The 13,344-nt window shown below is 54.4% G+C and overlaps 5 protein-coding genes across 5 annotated transcripts; 1 reads left to right on the top strand and 4 right to left on the bottom strand.

Moving 5' to 3' along the window:
• Positions 1 to 1,958, top strand: NCS57_00639000 (DUF4484 domain-containing protein; the record flags this gene model as incomplete). Its single annotated transcript, XM_053056279.1, has 3 exons — positions 1 to 395; positions 454 to 806; positions 859 to 1,958. 3 exons carry the CDS (start codon positions 1 to 3, stop codon positions 1,956 to 1,958), a joined length of 1,848 nt encoding a protein of 615 aa, XP_052915234.1.
• A 796-nt stretch (positions 1,959 to 2,754) lies between these two features.
• On the bottom strand, positions 2,755 to 5,015 carry NCS57_00638900 (J domain-containing protein; the record flags this gene model as incomplete). Its single annotated transcript, XM_053056278.1, has 4 exons — positions 2,755 to 2,906; positions 2,960 to 4,559; positions 4,610 to 4,921; positions 4,986 to 5,015. The coding sequence occupies 4 exons, from the start codon at positions 5,013 to 5,015 to the stop codon at positions 2,755 to 2,757; spliced, it is 2,094 nt and encodes a 697-aa protein (XP_052915233.1).
• Positions 5,016 to 5,879: 864 nt separating this feature from the next.
• Positions 5,880 to 8,258, bottom strand: NCS57_00638800 (Patatin-like phospholipase domain-containing protein; the record flags this gene model as incomplete). The annotated part of the gene is made up of 2 exons (XM_053056277.1): positions 5,880 to 7,222; positions 7,271 to 8,258. 2 exons carry the CDS (start codon positions 8,256 to 8,258, stop codon positions 5,880 to 5,882), a joined length of 2,331 nt encoding a protein of 776 aa, XP_052915232.1.
• An 834-nt stretch (positions 8,259 to 9,092) lies between these two features.
• On the bottom strand, positions 9,093 to 9,956 carry NCS57_00638700 (Small COPII coat GTPase SAR1; the record flags this gene model as incomplete). Its single annotated transcript, XM_053056276.1, has 5 exons — positions 9,093 to 9,433; positions 9,492 to 9,557; positions 9,620 to 9,659; positions 9,763 to 9,866; positions 9,938 to 9,956. The coding sequence occupies 5 exons, from the start codon at positions 9,954 to 9,956 to the stop codon at positions 9,093 to 9,095; spliced, it is 570 nt and encodes a 189-aa protein (XP_052915231.1).
• A 942-nt stretch (positions 9,957 to 10,898) lies between these two features.
• On the bottom strand, positions 10,899 to 13,058 carry NCS57_00638600 (uncharacterized protein; the record flags this gene model as incomplete). The annotated part of the gene is made up of 1 exon (XM_053056275.1): positions 10,899 to 13,058. One exon carries the CDS (start codon positions 13,056 to 13,058, stop codon positions 10,899 to 10,901), a length of 2,160 nt encoding a protein of 719 aa, XP_052915230.1.
• Between the last annotated feature and the right edge of the window lie 286 nt (positions 13,059 to 13,344).

Here is a 13,344-nt window from a genome sequence, read left to right as displayed (position 1 = left end):
ATGGCCTCCTCTCGCCGAGGACAACCCTCCCTCTCGGTCCGCATGCCCTCGAACCAACCCCTCGACCGTCCTCCCATCGACGCACTATTCCTTATCCACTTCGACGTCAAGGCCGGTTACACCATCCTCTGGAAGCAGTCCGCCCCGGGCATTGAACTCGAAGGCCTCGTCGAGTACAAGTCTCTGCCCTCGGGCCTACACACCGTCTCTGAGGATCTCATCTACTTTGTCCACGATGGCGGCCACGCCGGTCTTAGCGCCTTCGTCAACATGCCCTGCGATGAGGAGGAAGCTCGTCATGCTAGAATGATCGCCGTTGGCGTCCTGGTCCCTCTGAGCTACGGTCGCTTAGGTCGCGCCTGGAGACATGCAGAGGCTCTGAAGGAAATGGCCGCGTACGTATTCGTCTCGTCTCGTCGTGCGCAACTACACCCAACTAACAGCTCTCCGCAGGAAACTCGCCGAGGACCGCAAGAACACCAGCATTCTGGAAGAATACTGGACCGCCAATCGCGAGAAGCAAGGCCAGGGGAACCGACGTCTCTCGGGTGAGACCCCCGTGAGCTCTCCGTCCCTCCATTCACAACCTTTTGGCCGCAAAGGCCACAGCCGGAACCGATCCGCCTCGGACGGCGCCTCCCTAATACCTACCGGCAATACCCTCTCGCCATATCATCCCGCGTGGAGCTTGACCAGCCTATTGGACAAGTTTGGTCCTCTCATTTTTCCTATACACCGCGCTGCCTTGCTGCGCAAGCGCATTCTAATATCATGTCATGCGCCAGTTCATGAGATTTGCGATTTTGGTGAGTTCCGCACTGCGCAGATATGAAACTGTCACTAACAAGAACCTCCCAGTTTATAATATCTCTGTGCTTTCAAATATTCCCTTGTCCGTTACCGATATCCTCCCCACTTCGACCTCGACACAGCGCTTAAGGCCCTTGTTCTCTATTGGTGTACACGACATCCCTTTCCTCATGGAGGATTTTGAGGCCTCCAAGAGGGAACGCAGTAGCGAGGATGCGGTGGACGATGAGGCCGGCTCTGGGTGGATCGCATGTACCACTGACAGCATCCTCGCCATGAAGGATACTCTGTGGGATATGCTCATCACCATTCCTCCGGACTACGCCTCTAATGCTGTCGAACGGGTCTGGCCTGTGGTAGAATGTCCACGGGGGCAGCCCATCAAGGCCACTCAGCGAGATCTACGCCGCTTCACTTCTCTCAAGAATGGCCTGGCTCGTCTAGCAGCTCCCCTCTCAACTCCCAATGCTGCCCCTGAGTCTCCTGAGTCAGAACGACGCGTCTCCACTCATTCAACCCGCGTCGTGCGTGATCCTCGCGACGATGCTGTAGAAACCATCGTCGAGCCATTAAGCTGGGCAGCCCTGGCATATAATGGATACATGTGGTGGGCCAGCGCCGGTGAGCAGCTCAGGTCTGAGCAACAGGAAGAAGCATCTCGCGACGCTGCTCTACTGGCCGATTTAGGTCCTTCATCAATGAGCATGCCTCGCCCGAGCTCTCGTTCTGAGCCATTATCCGAATCTCTCACCTCCCTCACAGCACCCAGGCGTACCAGCCACGACTCGGACGAAGCCCGTGTCGAACTCGCCATAATCGCCTATTTCCACCGTCTCACAACCCAGATCCTCTCCGTACTAGGTGATCTGGCCGACAGCCAGGACGAACCCTACACTGACCACGATGACGATGAGGATCTATCACAAGGCTCTGGTGAGCGGACACCTCTCCGTCCAACAGAAGCCGATCTCGACGATTTGGACGCCGACGCCATCCGGGTCGACAGCCACGCCGTGGAAAACATGGGCCTCGACGTCTGGAGCGACAGCGACTCACTCTTTGTCCGCGAGCTATCAACCCTCTACTTTGGCCGCTCAGCCCGCATCGAGGGCAAGGGCGTCGAAGTCTGCGGCGTGAGGGTCTGTTGAAGGTTCTGGCCCGGCTGTCTTTGCTGAGACAACCGTGGCGACGAGACGAAGCTGGACTTGCGTCTTCTTTGTACAACTCTGCAAGCTAAAAAAAAGAAGAGTATTGTTTTTAAGAGCAGACGGGTCAGTCTAGATGTGTGCGGAATACCAAACTCAGAGAATTAAGCCTCGCAGGCAAAACCCAACAAAACTTGTGTCGACGAATTGATGGAGGAGACGAGTTTTTTTTTTGCTGGCAGCGTTGCATTTTTAACATGTTTTTCACTCTTAATGCTTGCTTTTTTTTTTTTTTTTTTTCCTCTCTCATTCTAGAAACTTTTGGTTTGGGGGGTTATTATTATATAGCGTTTTTTCGCTGGGCATGTATGTATGTGTTGCTCAAGATCAAAAGGACAACAACAAACTTGTACATCTCTCTCCCACATGTTGCATGGGTTCAAACTTGGCAAGAGAAGCAGAGATTAAAAAAAGTTGAGTGTGGAATCAACAAAGTACAATAGGTATGAAACAACAACAAAAAAAAAGAGGTTATATATCTCATTCCCTTAAAAAAGAACCCCAAAACTCCCAACCCGGTTTTTGGCCGCGGAAAATGTTATGCCCAAAGTCGGAGGGTGCCATGCTCCTCATACCGGACAAAGCAGCTCTCCCTACCTCGTCTCCTTTTGCCCATTTCCCAGAAATACATACACAAGGATTATCTGCCTCCCGTAGAGACAACTACAGACGGTGGCAAGGGGTACGGCACCGATGATACAGGGATTGCGGAAATACTATGTTCAACAAGGCGATCCGGTTATGACTCGTCCTCGGTATCTGTGTTTGTCGCGCTGGTGTCATCGTCCTCCTCCTCGGTACCGCTCTCATCGTCAGAGTCCTCCTCGACCCTCCGACGGGGCTTGGGGGTCTGGCCGGTCTTGAGAACGTGCATCTGGCCAGCAAGGGAGTCTGAAACTTAGTTAGCATATGGTCACAACTGACAGTGAATGGTATCAACTTACCCTCCTCCGGCTCGCTGATGTCGTCCTCGGCCTGCATCTCAGCCGCTTTGCTGGCCTCCTCAACAACAAGTGTCACCTCCATCTTGGTGTCGAAGCCAACGTAAGAATCACAGATGACGTGCAGCACAAAGGTGTAGTGGCCAGCCTGAGGGGGAGCGGCGAACTGAGCCTTGAGAGTCTGCATGTTGAAAGTCGGGTTACCCTTGTCGTCGACGATGGGCTGGTCAAACTTGGCAAAGTGGAACGGAGGGACTGCCATCTTGCCCTGCTTGGAGTCGCTGAGGAAGGCATGCCATTGGGGAGAGTGATCGCGGGCGTAGTGGGGGGCAAAAGTCAGGGGAGGGAGGATGGTTTGCTCGTCAACATGAACAGGCTTGCCGTCGGGACCCTTGATGACCTTCTTCTTGCGACCGCTGAGAGCCTCAATGTCGTCCTCAGCGGGATCAATGTCCTCGAGATCCAGCTCGTCAACAGCGGGGACGTTCTCAGTACCAGGGGGGATGAAGCGGCCCTTGATGACGAGGGACACAAGAGACGAGGGGATGATGAAACGCTCTCCAGTAACCTTGAAGAAAGCCTTGGCGACACGGAAGTAGGGAATCTGCTTGGCAACATTGACGGCGGTCTTGTACTGCTCCTCGGTCAGGAGGCCCTCACCAACAGCAAGCTGTCGTCGCTGAGCATCCGGTCGGTCCATGAACTTCTGAACAGACATGTGGGTCTTGGAGTCGCCCTCAATGCCGCTGACAATCGAGGGGGTGATGTGGGGAAGCTGGAGAAGAGGAGACGACTTGGGGGGCATGGCCTGGATCAGGTGCTGGCTGGCGTAGTAGGAACCGGCGATGGGACCAATGTTGCCGTAGGCCAGAGAGATGGCGTTAAAAGACTGGTTCAGGGCGCGGGCAATAGGGCCAACCTGGAACTTGGCCTTGGTGAGGGCAGGGTCATCGAGCTCAACACGACCGAGGTAAGCCCAAAGAAGAGCAAGAGCCTTGCGTCGCACGCCGTTATCGAGATCCTCAAGCTTGTCCTTGTCCTTGGCAGTCATACCAGAAGCATAGGGCTTGTGTTCGCCCTCGGCCGTGATCCTAGACTCAATCTTGGACAGACCAGACTCGGCCTTGTCGCCCTTCAGAGTCTCCTCAAACTCCTTGCCAGTGCTCAGTGCCGTGATGATTCCACCCTGGTCGATGTTCTCCTCGTAGTGTCGAAACAGGTTGTTGGCGCTCTCCATCAGGACACCTTCCTTGGACCTCCGCTTGGTACCGTACCACCACGATCCGACGAGCCAGGGGAGAAGGACCCCGAGGAGCAGGGTGTACAGGAGAACGACATACTTGCCGTTGCCGTCCGAGACGATAAACTTGGGGAGGGCAATGCCCATGCTGAAGCTCTGCTTGCCGTCGGGGTGGCCGTACTGGATGTAGTTGTTGCGCACCTCCTCGTCTGTGAGGGCCTGGTAGGCCTTGGTGAGTTCGACATAGTAATCGTTGAGCGACTCGACGGTCTCGTTCTTGGCAGGGTCGGGGCGAATCTTGTCGGGATGGTACTTGAGGGACAGGCGCTTGTAGTGCGACTTGATCTGCTTCTCGTTGAGGGACTAGAGTGTGTTAGCATATTACTCTGGTTGTCAATCTCGGGACAGCTCACCTCAGAAATTCCAAGGATATCGTAGGGGTTGTAGAGCTTGGGAACAGTGCGCTGGGTCACCATGATGAGGTACACCATGCCGCCCATGAGGGCCCATCCGATCACGACAAAGATGGCCCGCTTGACCCTCCACTGCTTGCGCTTCTGGGTCGTCCTCAGCGACTCGACGGTGGCCGAGTGCTCCGTCTTGTAGTCGGTCTTGATCCGCGGCGCAAGCGCATCTTGGTCGCGACTGGGGCGGACGAGGGTGTAGGTCAGGGGGACGGTGACGAGGCCGGTGAGGGTGAGGATGAAGAAGGGGAAGAACTGGCCCTGTTATTGGGAGAAGAACTGGTTAGCCATGGATGTGCAGTAGGAGGTGTAGCATCTCTCTTACCTGCTCGTCATACGAGTAGTCTGAACTCATCTTGAAAGAGTAGAGAGCCCAGGGCTACACTCGACGAAGGAGCTTTGTAACGGGTGATGAAGACAGCAAGACCAGACAGGATTCGTTCCTTCTCTTCCGTATGCCCAGGAAAGATGGAATCTACCGGCCAAATGTCGTGTCGCGTGTTGAGCTGGCCGACAATGCGGATTTCCGTAAAGTTATCAAAAGAATGGATGTCGAGGCGAGTGTGTCAAGCTGTCCTCAAAATGTTACGGCCACGCAGCGCATTTCCACTCCAGGCGGGACCGGGGACTTCCACTGGGCCTGGGAGGGTCTTGCAAGGTGCGGGCGGACGCCGGTGGTCGGATTATCTGTCACTCCCCACTTGCCGCTTGGGCTGGAACAAGCACGAGAAGGAACACTCCAGCTGGTACCTTCCGTGAATACGCGCCACCGTGTTCACAGTCTCACTCTCTCTCACTCTTTCCATTTCAATTTTAGAAGCGCAGCCATCTCACTTCTTTTTAGCGTAGTCAGCCCTGTAACTTACCTATGCCTTTGTCTAGCCTATTCGCCTCCAATTTTTTTTTTTTTACACTCGTAATAGCCAAGTCTAACTTTGCAACAGAAACCTTGTCCCTTTTCACCTTCAAAACCTCCCAACTTTTCAATTATAAAACTAATGATTCATTGACAAAGAAACTCTTTCTCGCTACATGTGAATATGACCTAAAGCACAGTCCCTCTAATCCTACAGTACAGATCCCGGCTCCCTATTACATAGGGCAGTTCTTTGTTCCCAATGGTACATCCTCCCAACGCCAAACATGACCAAAGCAAAGCAACCATCACACGCTACGCTATGACATTCTGCCCTCCTCCTCCTTCACATCTACTCGCTGCTTACTCGCTGGCGTCTCCGTGACTCGAGTCGCTCTTCTCCCTCGGCTCCTCGTAAAACGTGTCCTCGCCGAGGGTTGTCATGCCAAGTCCAAGCCCGCTGAGGTCTTCCACATCCGTCTCCTCCTCCGTCGTCGCTCCAGTGCCCATCTCCTCGGCAAGGATGCTTCTAAGATCCTCCTCACTGAGGATGGTCTGGATGCTTCCCCTACGCACCCACGGGCGAGAGTCGCGGCGACCTTGTTCAATCAATCTCTCAACCATGAGACGGTTTGCGATAAACTTGAGCTTTGGGAATGCGCTCTGCTTGCCCTCGTGAATCATCCGTGAAAGACGTGGTGCATCAGGGTCCGTCAGGATATGCCAAAAGTCTGAAATTCTAGACTTGGGCCAGATAGTGATGGTCCCGCTGAACTCCTGTAGCCACAGCTGGCTCCAATCTTGACCAAGAGGTCGTGGCAGCAGCTCGGCGTGACGGATAAACTTGAGCCACTTGTTCATGTCCAACTTGAGGTAATGCTCAAACGCCGACATGAGATATCCACCTCGCCATCCACGTCCCTTGCGATGCGTTACTGGGTGGCCAACCGAGCCTCGCGAGGAGAAGAAGAACAGGTTGATGTGCGGGTTAACTTGGCTGACAATGGTGAAGTTGACGTTGAAGTGGGTGTTCAGCGCCTTGATGGGAATGTCTGTCCGCAGACTGCCATCCTTCCACTTGTGGCCGAACGAGTATGGCTCCAATGTCCCGTCTCGAGTCTTCATCATGAGGACAACCGGGTTCAGAATGCCAGGGACTGCAGCCGATGCCAAAACGGCCGACCAGATGACACAGTCGGGACTTGTGAGGTAGTTGCAGAGAATCGTAGGTGAGTGCGGATCAGCTGGCACACAGGTCACGTTGAGGATGCGGCCTGTCCGCTCATATGCCTCTCGGAATGTCATTGAACCTCGCGTCCACCAGCCGCATCGCTGAGCCCAGTCAACCGAGTCGAAGCGGGCTCCTGTCTTCCACCATCGCGGAAGCCAGACAGTGAAGGGCTCGCGGCAGGCGTTGATGCGCTCCGAGAGTGCTGGCACAAGTAGTTCATTAAGCTCCTCGTTCGTGCGGGTGGCCACCAGGGCTGCAATCAATGCTCCGCCGCTGGTGCCAGTGATGACATCTGGGAGTAAATCCGCATCCAGGAGGGCCCTGACAACTCCAATGTGATAGTAGGCAAAGGCTGCACCTCCTGACAGGCAAAGCGCTGTTCTTCCGTAGTTGGCGTAGACATGCTTGAAAAGAACCCGCTTCTGCTCCATCTCTAGCTGTTTGGTGCTAGCAAGAAACTTGATGCTCTTTTGCTCTGCTCCTTGTTAGTCGTTAATCCATAACTAGGATGGAAAATACTCACCTTCATCAAGAAAGTTCTGCACCAAATTCTTCGTCCCAAAGTACGTCTGGCTGTATAACCTCGAGTTCTCCACTCCAACAAAGTTGTTCTTGACGCAGGCCTCGATCAGAGTCTTCAGATCGTCCACAGCCTTGCCTCCATCGCTTTGTTCACCCTTCTCTTCTTGCTCTTCTGCTCGGAGTCTCGTCTTCCTCATCTGCTCCCACACCTTGCGAACCGTCTTGGAGTCGTAGTATGCGAAATCATTCTCCTCCTTCCAGGTCTGTCGGCCCAGGTAAGTGTCGAGCTCCTTCGCGGCGGTAACCCAATCTTCGTAGTGTACGGTATTTCGCAGGTTCCGTCGGAGGCTCTCTCGCTTTCCACGCCAGGTGAAAAAGTGTTCATATACCCAGATGTACAATCTCGTCGAGAGATACGCAATCGCGAGGCCGGTCAACCACGCAAATACAAAGAAGAGCAGCGGCCACTTCGATACTTGGTATAGGTATCCTTCGCGGGTCTCATCCTTGGTCCGTGTTCCCAGCAGGCCCTCAACGGCTCCCTTGCCGTTGCGGCGCTTTCTCTTGTGTCGCTTAGATCCGCGTCGATGGCGATAAACTCTGGGGTTCACAGGGGCCCAATCGTTCTGCGCCGTGATAAACGTCCCTTGGCTCGGGTGTCCCTGACTCGACGATAGCACGGGAAGATCGCCGGATGCGGCGCCTGCAGCGGCTGCAACGGCTGCCACATCATCGGCAAGGCCGCCCTCAGCCTGCGACGGCCTCTTGGTTAAGCTAAACGAGCTGGGGCTGCGAGGCGATCGCGCACCCGCATCGTCGGACGGGCTCTGGAGCGGATCCGGGGCTTGTAGCGCCTTTTCAAAGGCTTCGAGGTCTTGCGCGTCGACGAATTCAGTGTCGACGTCTGGTAAATGGGAGGGGTCGAAGGACTCGGGTGGAAAGCCGTAGACGGGATTGCGAGGAAGCAAAGAGGCATACGGCGGCGACATGACGGACGGGTTTGGCAATCCCTAACCCATCGCTGGTGATAAAAAATTTCAGGAGAGATTGCAACAGATCAGATTGGCATGGACGAGGCGAAAAAAGGGAGTAGGAATGCGCTTTATCACGGCCTGTCTGTTGGGTAAAGTACCTCGTGAATCGACAACGTGAGGGAATGACATCAGTAGGTCTCGTCCGGAGCTGGTCAGCCTGAGCTACCTCTGTACTTTACCCCAACGAAATCCACAGCCAATGGCAACCCGGCCTTGTAAGTTGCCATTCGGGGGTCCATCCTTATCCATACCAGTTCGCCCTTGGCGAGCCGAGGTCATGGCTCTCCCAACTAAAGAACACCTGGTCTGGCATCAGGAGAGAGTGGGAGAGTGATGGAAAACAGCAGATGCCAGTGAGGCACAGAGACGTTCTACACACCCAAACATCCTCTAGTTACGCCTCTCAGCTCCATTCACAAAACGGTGCACGTCATCATGTCTCCCCACCTACAAATATCGGCGTTCATGAGCATCGTGGATCCACGTCGCCTCCCCTTGCTGCACCCTTGCCCCGATGCCACCAGGGGGTCGGGGTCTATTTTTCCTATTTTTCCATCATCAGGGGTATTTCCCAACGACACAACTCAGTTGATAAGGTTGTGTACCTAGTATATAGCAAGATTTTGTAGTAGAATTGCACGACCAAGGTTCGCCTAAAGGAGAATTCTGAATCTCATAAACAGTGGATAGTCACAAGTCCTCCTCTGCTCTTCCCCCCGAACACTCGACATCTGGTATACCTCTGTAGATCTCTCCCGCCTACTCCCGATCTCTTCTCTCCTTCGCCCCTTACACGTACTGCGACAGCCAGCGTATACCGTCACCATAGCCTTGTCGCATCACCACGGAGCACATGAACAGCTCGATCGGTCGGATACCCTCCAGCTGAACCTTGCCCTTGCCGGTTGTCTGGTAGAGTCCAAGCTGGTGTCGCATCTCGTCCTCAGAGACGGCATCGGGGTGGTCGATCTTGTTTCCGAGGATGACAAAGGGGACCTTGGAAAGCTCCTCCATGGAGAGGAGGGCATCGAGCTCGGCCTTGGCTTCGGAGAATCGCTCGTGGTCCTTGGCGTCGACAAGGAAGACGACACCGTTGACCTCAGGGAAGTAATCTCTCCAGATACGGCGGGCTGTCACGACAACTATTAGTCATTTACAATCGCGGACTGAGGCCGAAGCATCACTTACCCTGCTGGTGACCGCCCAGATCGAAAGTGGTGAATCGAACGTTGCCGATAGCGAGCTCCTCGGATGCTACGGCGAGTTAGTACAACATAATTCACAGCGATAAAGCAGCAGGCCTGGATAGAACATACTGGGGTGAAGAGTGGGCTGAAGAATGGCAACACGGTCGTTCTGTGCATCTATCGTCAGTACTAATGCTCCTCCAAATCTGCCATTGCCGTCGGTGTGAATCAGGGCGGCCCATGATCCATCCAGCAGACAAATCTCAACGCACCTTCAGCATGTGGAGAAGAGTGGTCTTTCCGGCATTGTCGAGACCCAAGAACAGGAGCTTCGCGTGCTTGTTAAGAAGTCCAAGTGAGGACAGCACATCGTAGACTATCCGCAGCACGTGTCAGCCCATCCAAATCCGAATCGCTTGCAGGCGGCGCATCGAGGCGAGCACATACACCAGTTGACAATCCACATGATGCAGATGTATTAGATAGTCGTATTAAATCAAAGGTAAAGTTGATGGATTATATTCGGCCGCTTGGGGGATATTCGTCGTGGAGGCTGGCGTCGTTGAATGCGAACTGGGTGGATTATAAGGAAGGCGTTCATGGGATTGTCAAAAGCTGGCAAGAAAGGGTGACGCTGTTTTGGCCTCATTTCTCAGGCATCCATGGTCGCATGTCACGCTGTCCTTCGGAACACGCGAGGAAAGGCATCGGAAGACATACAACAAAGAGATCACGTAGCACATCCATTACGAGTCTTTATTTTCGGCTTCTTTGTTGTCGTTCGATTTATTCCATCACACTTGCATGAACTAGATCATTCTCCCCTACACAACCAGTCTTGACCTGTCAACATCCACACCTTGCCACTTCCGATATTCGGCCATCCCACCGGAATTTCAACTCTACACCTCACACCAGATAAAAGTGCATGCAGGAGAACTGAGTCGAAGATTTCAGATGCATTTCTTACAAATCAGACATGTTAAGTTTCATCACAGTCAAACAGAAATAGTTGCAAGGTGTATCATAGTCGTTATTGATATCCTGTAGATGCATATCATCATAGCCTCTCATCCAACGCCGAGCAGGTGACTCATATTCCCAATGTGCTGTATCGGGTATCCAGATAGTTTAAACAAAAGGCTCCTCTCCGCCGATAGCGAGCGTTGTCCGGCCGCTTTGAACAATGATAAAAAAGATGTAAAAGATATATACAGGAAACCTTGTATCGGGCATCCATAAGTCCCAGTAGATACAAGTGGCCCAGTCCTGAGGACCTGGCCGAGAAAGGGAAAAAGAAAACGTCGTCAAGTTAAATCGTAGGTATATCGTGCATGACCGTCTTTGGTCATGTCAATCTTGCATCTAGGCAATGCATAATTGGTCTTCACGCAACGCGGCAAGTGTGCTAGACAGAGATGACATAGTGGCCCTGGTCTTTCTTGCCGGCCATCAAGAGGCCAAGTTCTCGCATGCGTTCCGTGCCACGGCCGGGAACAGGTTTCCGCTCAGGGATCTGGCCTCGTCGTGCACGGTTGCAGTACTTTTGATGGAACTTCTCCTTGCGTCGCTGGCGCTTGCTCTCCAGGCCCTTGACAATGTCGATGGCCCCGCGAACGTGGACGTCGCTGTCGTGCACGATCTTTTGTCGGGCTTGCTTGCGCTGCAGGCACATGGCACCAGCACGTGGGAGGGACTTAGTCTGAGTGAGACCAGGGCGGCCGGCGAGGTTGAACTTGACCTGACCACAACGAGGGGATCCAAGGGGTGTAAGTAGGGGCTTTCGGACAGGAGCTGGCGACTTTGCCTTGCGGGGCGAGTGTCGGTCGAACAAGGGCTTGGGCGAACGTCCTCTGGCCTTGGGGGGAGGAGAGAGGTGGCGCTTAGGGGCCGGCGAGCGGAATCTTTTAGGTGAAGCATGCTCACTCTTCCGTCGGCGGCGGTCGCGTTCGTGATGCAAGTCCTCCATCTTCCCATGAAGAAAGTCTTCCTCATCGCTTGAATGATGAACAGGGTTGAAAATCTCTCCATCACCCTCGTCTTCAGACTCGGAGGCAGGGAAGCTAGGGTCAATATCCTGAGGAATGAGACGGAGCTTCTCGGTCCTTCGAGCTGCTAGGCACGAGAGATACGCTTCTTCGAGAGGTCTGTCCTCATCCAGGGTACCGCAGACGAAGTCAGTACTGTCGGGAAGATCAGGAGCCTCATCGCGCTGCTTAGGGCGTCTTGGCTTCTCCCGGCGAATGGTCCGCTGCTGGCTGCTCAGGGTCGTGATGGACGAGTCCGACTTTCGCTCGTGGATGGATGGGCGGCGGACTTGAGGGGTACCGGAACTGATGTGAACCACTGTCTTGGCACTAGGAGTCCAGAGAGCCATGTCATCGTCTTCGTCCTCCTCTTCAGAATCAGCGAATCCGGTCTCCTCGTCGGTGTGATAACCATCAGAGTCCTCGTCCTCATCTTCATCCTCATCATCCTCAATGTCGACGTCGAGCTCATCCTCATTGTCGTCGTCGTCGTCGTCTTCATCATCCTCATCATTGTCAAAGGCTGCATCCTCGTCGTCGTTGTCCAGCTCCTCCTCTTCCTCCAGGGCCTCCTCTTCGGCCTCAGTGGCGAGGCGACGGATATGGTTCTCCTTAGTAAGGGTGTCGTTGATGGTAAGCTTAGCCCCCGTGGCATCGCTCTCGCGACGAATCCAGTCGTCCTCGCGAGTTGTGCCCCTGGCAAACTCGTGGAACTGGGAGCCATCCGTAGCCAGATCGGACGAGTTGGCACGGAGAAACTTGGGCCGTGACATCGAGTGTCTGCGAGGAGTGGTCGGTTGAGGCGCAGCCGGGACAGCAAATGTCAACGTCGAGCTCCGTCTAGGAGTGGATGGAGACTCGGCTTTGGGTGTGCGATCAGCTCGGCTGGCATGGATGTCAATGTTTCTTGGGGGAGTGTTCTGGGTTGAGGCAGGTCGAGCCGGGCAGGCAAACTTGATACAGGGTCGTCGGGGAGCTTCCTGAGCAGAAGGTGTCTTGACCATAGGCTGAGCCCGGGGTGTCTGATCTTGAGCAGCAGGCTTACCTCCGCACGCGAACTGGATGCTTCGCTTGCGAGGTGCCTCCTCGGCCCTGGCTTGCAATCTGACAGCAGCCCCGAGCAGGGAGACCTGCTTCGGGTCTGCAACCCGTTCGTCGTTGAAGCGGAGCATGGTCATCTCGGGGAGAGGAGGGCTCGGGGTGCTGGGCCGCGAAGGGCTCGTGAAACCAGTGTCGCTCGTTAGGTCAGCGGTCGAGGCGAGGCTGATGGTGCTGGCAAGGGAACGCCGCCGTTGGTTGCTGGTCAGGGCGGGTCGTTGAAGGTCGTGAGTTTGGGTTTGGTAGAGGTCGTCATCTGAGTTTCCCATGATGGCCTTGGTCAACAGAGACGACTTGTCGTTGGAGGGTCGAATGGCGGTTCGCTGGAAGTTGCTTGAAGCAAGTGGTTGCTTCTTGAAGTTTAGCTCGGGGGGTTCGTCGGCTTCTTCGAAGTCTTCTGAGCCGTGAGCCACCCAAGGCGTGTCTGGGTTGTTGGTGGTCATGTTGGGGGTAGGAAGGGGCTTCGGAATATTATCTGATCTGAGAGCAGGGATCAAGGCTTCAAACGTATGAGCTGTCAATGCTGCAGATTCAGAGATCGAGCTTGTCGGCAAGGAACCGGCAAGGCAGTTCGAAGCGGGAGGCGTGTGAGAGTTGAAAGGTAGCTGGGCGAGATGTGTGGTGGTTGTGAGGCGTCAGCGGAGCTGAAGCTGCAAGACGTTGCTGGTGGATTATCGCGAGAGCGAAAAACAACGTCGAGTGGTGTAGTATTACGTGTGTCCCAGAGGA

The sequence above is a fragment of the Fusarium keratoplasticum genome, chromosome 4 (assembly GCF_025433545.1).
Source record: "Fusarium keratoplasticum isolate Fu6.1 chromosome 4, whole genome shotgun sequence".
In the NCBI taxonomy this organism is placed as follows: Eukaryota; Fungi; Ascomycota; class Sordariomycetes; order Hypocreales; family Nectriaceae; genus Fusarium; species Fusarium keratoplasticum.
The sequence above is the reverse complement of the archived record's forward strand: the minus strand, read 5'-3'. Positions and strand labels throughout refer to the sequence as shown.